The sequence below is a fragment of the Epinephelus lanceolatus genome, chromosome 3 (assembly GCF_041903045.1).
Source record: "Epinephelus lanceolatus isolate andai-2023 chromosome 3, ASM4190304v1, whole genome shotgun sequence".
NCBI lineage: Eukaryota > Metazoa > Chordata > Actinopteri > Perciformes > Serranidae > Epinephelus > Epinephelus lanceolatus.
Window position 1 is genome coordinate 6,858,620 of NC_135736.1, and position 6,690 is coordinate 6,865,309.

The window sequence follows — 6,690 nt, forward strand, 5'->3', positions numbered from 1 at the left end:
AAAATCAAGGAAGAGGATCCACTGGGTGCTGTTGAGGAGAAGCTGCAGGGGTGCTGACAGTGCATGAGAACTCCTGAGAGAACTATGAAAATAATCAAAACAGATTTGTGGTGTTTGCTCATACTACTTGTGTTGGACTGGTTAAAATTAAAAAAAGTTTCAAATGTGTTCATCTGCAAGAAATTATAGTCACGCCTACTACATTACAACATCAGCAACCCCAGCAATGTAGTAAGGCCAATATCTTAGTAACTTAATGTTTCACTTATTGCAGCTTCATTGTTCATGTAGTAAGTTATTTTTTTCATTGGAGAAGGCCACTGAGATTATTACCTGTAAGGTAAGTGGCAGATAACTGCAAATGTTATTCTCTGTCTCATAAACTATAGTAATACTTCAGGACACTTGGAACAAACAGATTTTCATGTTTATTTAATTTATTTCATTTAATTTATATAAATGCAGATATATTGTAATAAACCAAGTGAATATGGCTTTTAAAAAGAGTACTGTACTGTTCAAAAAGGAATATGGAAACAGTGTTTCAAGCTGTTCATACATTGAGTTGGTGGAGCCTATCGAACCTTGAACCTTTCAATTTGATATGAATGCTCTGCTGACTAAGCTACACAGGCACTTGTATGTGATGCATGTAACAGTATAATAGCACATCAGTATATTAATGTCTATCCATGCTGTTTGGCCAATAGCTTGATGTTAATCCATGTTTATCACTTATTAGATTCTAAAAACAGTTGTCTACCATAATGTTACTCTCTACATTTTGAAATAAACAAATTATAAGGATGACTTAATATGACCAAGACACCTAAAAGTAAAAACAAGGCCGTTTTCATCAACTTACAAGCAAGTGCGCGTCAGACATGCTGTAAGTGAATGGGTTTTCTGGTCGGAAATGTAATGAGCTCATGCCCCACTAGAGGGCGCGTGAGGCTTAAAAAAACACGACACACAAACAAACAAAAGCCTGTTTTTTCTTTTTTACGTTTATGTGGCTATTTGTTCTGTTTTATGTTTTTGTGTGCTTTATATTTCAGTTTCCATGTACATATATAAAAAGAGGATAGTGCAATTGATGTTTGGTGACTTCAGAGGCACTACAATAAAAGTATTTTTTTTAAAAATTGTCATGCAGCCGCCCGCCACTAGTGGGTGCTACAAAGCAGTCAGACAGCAGCCCCCTCCCCGCAGTAATGCTCGAGTAGACTGGAGTTTACAAACAGCACGATATAAATGCTGTCATAATGCATTATAGATGTGGTGTTCATAGAAAGTGTTACTGGGATTACTTTCTACAGGGCGTAATGCAGTCAAGTAATGCATTATGTTGAAACTGGAAAATTTTAAATACCTCGGTACGGTTCTGGACTCCCAAATGAGCTTCTCTAGAAACACTGGGTATATTTTCAAGTGATAAACTCTGTGGGATTGTGACACCCGCAAGTAAAATAGCTGGCAGGCCACAAAAGCCCTTGAAACCCAACTCTTCACAGAAGGGACGAGGAAGAAAGCGAGGCATATCTTGGAAGATAGTTCTCACTGTCTTTAGCCAGTTTGAACTCTTGAGCTCTGGGTGGCGCTATACAGTCCCTCTGGCAACCAAAAATGGATTTAAAAAGTCCTTCATCCTGAGTGCCATCATATCCTTAACAAAGTGACAGATGAGCTTTAAACCACAGACAGACACTGAGCTGATGTAATTTGTTAAGTATTTCTGTAATGACTCTGTTTTGTTTGTTTTACTAACTATTTGTCTGCTTTTACAATGTTGTCTTTTGTGTTTGGGAGGCCGAAGACAAATTTCCTCCCCTGGTGGACAATAAAGATATATTCTATTCTATTACTCTTTTCAAAACTAACAGATTTGTGACACATTTCTCAAACAAACTTTAAAAGCAAGATCAAACAATGTCCCATTCTACACGTCTTTATTACAGAACTGCTGCCATAATCACAAACAAAAATGCCTTTATACAAAAGTTATATAACACTTAATCATTTAACACTCTGCAGAATAAAAAAGGAAAAGTATAAATCAGAAAGACACACAACAAAGTTCATCAGATTGCTTTCAATGGAAAAAATATCCTGGCTGATCCATCTAAAGGCCCCAGATGTGAAGTCTGTATATTAACACTTGAAAGGGTTCTTTGCACAGATGAAGCGATAACCAGAGTGGCAGTTGGTGTTACCCCAACCATCTGAAATTTGATTTAAAGAAAGAGAAAAGAGAAAGAGAAAAAATAACATTAACGGCAAATACATATTTTAAGTTAATAAATGATTCACCATAATGTTCACTGTAATATTACCTATTTGTCTCTTTCCACAGAAAACTGAGTAAATCAGCACTCAGACCAAAAAAAGGTGAAATATGAATGACGCTGACTTGTACTCCAGGACCCTGATGTACAAGTCAGCATCACGTTCACTCTGATCTAGGCACATTACCCTACCAAGACATATAAATACAGATATCAGCTCTGTGATAACAAGAAATAAATCCAGGTATAACAGTCACACCTCTGACAGCTACTGTAGGGATGTGTGATATATTGATTACACTCATTGTATCCTGGCTTGTTACATGTGGGATATAGGCCATGAATGACTATATTGCAAACGTTCATTATCCATAACAGCTTATCCTTTTCAGGGTCGGGGGCGGGGGCTGGAGCCTCTCCTGGCTGGCATTGAGAGAGAGGTATGGTACACCCTGGACAGGTCACCAGACTGTCACAGGACTGACATATAGTGACAGAAAAGAATTCACGCTCACATTCACACCTACAGGGAATTTAGAGTCATCACTTAACCCAACCAGCATGTCTTGCCACTGCCTATGTGGATGTGGAGCCTCCGACATGCTCTGGAGGCTGTGACTTTACTATGGCTGCCCCTCCAGCCTGGAGAGGCCCCTAGATCTTTACAAACAAAACTACCCTAATGATGGAAGAAAAAAAGCTTGGTGGCTGTGGTCAACATCAACACTCTTACACTGTGAGAGCATGGAAGAGTGAAGATGCAAAGCAGAGTGTCCCTCGACCATCCATCCAGACCATCCATTCTAGCACCAACCCCAAAGCAAACAGGTGGACTTACTGTTGGTGCGTAGGTAGGAGCAGAGGGAGCTGCTGGAGGATGAGTATGAGTACCAGTTGGTGTAATAGAAACCCTCACGGTCAATCCACATCCACTGGCCCTAAGAGACAAAGTACATGAGTGTAAAGATTTGTTGTCCTAGTCTCTTCATTTGCTCTCACATCAATCTTGTGTGAGCCTAGACCCCCTTTGGACCAGGTCCTGGGCTTGATCTGGACTGACTGACTGGTGTTTCTGCATAAATCCATACCTGCAGGTTGAAGCCTCCCAGCCATGCAGCATTCGAACTGCCTATCCCTGCGATCTGCTGGAGGAAGCTGTACTCTCTGGGGTTGGTGGCCGAGGCCAGGTGGGCACCCAGGATGTTGCAGTGCTCCTGTCAGACAGAGGATGCAAATAGGAATCTTTGTGACTAAACAACTAAATAGTTGTTTCATTTCATTTCTGCATTTTCTTCCTCCAAATGAGTTGTCTTTAGCTTTGATGTGAAAAGCTCATCTTTTCATGGACTGATGGTGACACACTGACTGACCTACTATCACCATCCTGATGCTCCATGTTGTGGAACATGTTGCATTCATCATGTGTGTCAATGGTAAGTTCTACACTCGCTTAACTGAATTAATAACAAAGTCTATCAGATGACAGAAGAAGCTACGACTTCAACCACATTGTTCACAGTGTGTACAAGCTCAGTGTTCTCACAATAACAATGTATAAGTGTGATAGTAGCAGTACCTCAGCCCTGTACCAGCTCATGGGAGTAGAGATGAGCCGGAAGCAGCGAGAGCCATGCTGTAACCAGCCGTCTGGACAGAAGTTGAAACGAGCTACAGACAGACAGAAGAGAGAAAACACTGACTTCAACAGAGCAGTTTCACTGACTGAAGTACACAGATAATAGGTCCTTTCTAATCTAACTGTTTACAGCCTCCTTCAGCAGAAACAGCTGTTGTAATGACACCAACATCTGTCTGTATGTATCTGATATATTTTGGAGAATACTTAGCAGCGGAGTAAAAGCTAAGCTGGTTGTAGTTAAAAGCCTAATATATGGCTATGGTCCTTTAAGAGCACATATGTGATGTTTGGAAAGAGGTGTTTGGCTTTAATTTCTCATTTTTCTTTCTATGGTGTCATTGTTGTTTCTATGATGACCTCATTAATGAAGGAACATAAAGGAAAGTTTAAAACAGTGATGTGGCTCTTACATTCAGGTGCTGCTGCCTCCTCAGACACAGGTGCTGAAAAAATAAATAAATAAATAAATAAATAAATAAATAAATAAATAAATAAAATACTGTACATAAGGAAACTGTCCAGATATGCAATATATTTCATGATCAAAATATGTCAGTGTGTGTTTAGTTTTCTTATTATGAGCATGTCATTGTTTAAAAATGTCTCATTGAACCTTTAGTACAACAACACGTGGAACAGTTGGGAGTACTTGATGAAGTATAACTGATAAATATGTGTATAATTGATTATTAATAGCAGCTACACAACATATTGTTAAGAGTGACGTGTGTCCTTTGTGATTACCGTTTCTGGGAACAGGGACAAATTCTTCTGGCACAAATTCTTCCTCATCTTTCATCATCTTGTCCATCTCTGAAACATCAACAGATTCATCAGAACTCTTTTTAGTTGAGAGTTTTTGACATTACAGAATGTCGCAACTACAAAATGTCAAGCATGTCCAATGTAAATCATATTAACATGGAAGTGACAAAAGTTAAAACCAGTAGAAGCATCTACAGCTAAGCAGCTCTGTGAGGCTGTGTTTAGACCAGTGGTGGCTGCTGGTCTTTCAAACAGGGGAAGCTCCCTTTAAGTTTACATCATAAAATTTGTCATACTGTAGCGAGGCAGTAATTTATAAAAGAAACACAGCAAAACACACTTAAAAGATTTTCAGATGGGTTTAAACACCTGAAATGTACTGTACAAATGGTGAAAATGAGCTATGATGTTAAATGCATCCTAGCGCACATTTAATGCAATCTAAATTCTTATTTTAATTTAAATTCATTAGTGCATATTTGACCAATTCTTCTATGAAATTCTAGGGGAAGTTCAGCCTCCCTTGTTGTCCCAGAGCAATCACCCCTGGTTTAGACACACGTGTGCTTTGACCTAAATGCTAACTTCAGCATACTAACATGCTGATGTGTAGCAGCTATTTTGACGCCGTTCAAAATTATAGCTTACTCCATATCATGCTGACATTGCTTATTAGCATTAACACAAAGTACAGCTGACGTTGATTTCATTAGTTTTGCAGGACAAAGAGTGAACCTCTCTCCACCCATATCGCATGTGTGAGTAATGAAGAAGGCCTACATACAAGTTCTGACGAGACTGACGAAGCTTCAAATGTTACAATTTGACATTAAATGTTCTCACATGGCTGTCACAGTACAGGCTAAATAAAACATGAAACCAAACAGAAAAATTCTGCAGGAGATTTAAAGAGGACACTAACCAGGTGCAGCAACAACCTCTTCCTTCAGGACCTCCACTGCTGCTTCTGTGAATGAATCACATTAATGTTAGTGTTAGATAGACAAGTGCAGTGTCTGTTCAAAACATGCTCCCAACAGGTCGATTACCCGCCCACAGAGCTGTTGTGTAAAGTAGATCAGATGAATGGTTCTTTAGATGTGCGAGAACATACATACAGACAGACAGACAGACAGACAGACAGACAGACAGAAAGAAATTGCTTTATTGTGAGATGTAGATCTTACTGTCTGACTGCCTGTGTGTGTAAAGCAAAGACCTTCAATACTGACCTGGAGCCTTCGCTTCGTTTGTCTTCTCTCCCTCTGGTTGTGGAGCTGCAGGTAAAAACACATCAATCAATCAATCAATTAATCGTGAGTGTGTGAGTGTGTGTGTGTGTGTGTGTGTGTGTGTGTGTGCACCATGTTAGAGTCTTGCTGATTGACTGATGAACACATGGATGATAGTGTGTGTGATCTGTCTAAATGGTCTGTGTTGAATCTGACCTGCAAATGCAGCACAGAGGAGAATGGAGAGGACCAGGACAGTCTTCATGGTGATGATCAACTGATCAACTGTTCTGTGTGGAGAAAAAACAAACAGCCAATAAATATTCAGACAGAGAGCAGAACCATGAGCTCCACTGAAGAGAGAAGAAATACAGCAGGTGTCTTACCTGTCAGGTAAATGTGAGGTGATGTTATTCAGGTATCAGCTGAATGATGCAGTGATGATGAGGGGATCCCTGCTCTTTATATACACACACCTGAAGCACAGAGTCACGTTCATGTGGCAGAACGTGCCAATGTTTATCTATGACTCAGTCCTGTATGTGAGAAGATGATTGCAGCATGCACATAAAGATATGAAGCTGATCATTAATCTGTTTCCTGACAGCATGTAAACAGTTTTCACAAACCTCTTCCTTGTTGTTGTGATTTCATATCAGGTTAATGGTTTAAAAGAATTACAGTCAAACTGGGCTGGATATTTAGTTACATTAAGTGTGTCAGCTGTGTGCTCTGACCTTGTATTTTAAAGGACATATGAACAATGGTG

The 6,690-nt window shown here is 39.6% G+C and overlaps 1 protein-coding gene across 1 annotated transcript; it reads right to left on the bottom strand.

Moving 5' to 3' along the window:
• Positions 1 to 1,932: 1,932 nt before the first annotated feature.
• On the bottom strand, positions 1,933 to 6,439 carry LOC117254546 (galactose-specific lectin nattectin-like). Its single transcript, XM_078164072.1, has 10 exons — positions 6,308 to 6,439; positions 6,138 to 6,211; positions 5,922 to 5,966; positions 5,612 to 5,656; positions 4,669 to 4,737; positions 4,335 to 4,367; positions 3,862 to 3,953; positions 3,374 to 3,499; positions 3,124 to 3,223; positions 1,933 to 2,222 (listed from the first exon to the last, which is right to left on the bottom strand). Exons 2-10 carry the CDS (start codon positions 6,184 to 6,186, stop codon positions 2,152 to 2,154), a joined length of 630 nt encoding a protein of 209 aa, XP_078020198.1. The 5' UTR covers positions 6,187 to 6,211; positions 6,308 to 6,439; the 3' UTR covers positions 1,933 to 2,151.
• Positions 6,440 to 6,690: the final 251 nt, after the last annotated feature.

Excerpts from the sequence above, each read along its gene's own strand:
- LOC117254546 (XM_078164072.1), bottom strand. The coding sequence starts at position 6,186 with ATGAAGACTGTCCTGGTCCTCTCCATTCTCCTCTGTGCTGCATTTGCA. Across the intron at positions 3,954-4,334 it reads GGAGGCAGCAGCACCTGAAT|CTCGTTTCAACTTCTGTCCA; the intron begins GTAAGAGCCACA and ends GTCTGTCTGTAG. Across the intron at positions 3,224-3,373 it reads TGGGAGGCTTCAACCTGCAG|GGCCAGTGGATGTGGATTGA; the intron begins GTATGGATTTAT and ends TTTGTCTCTTAG.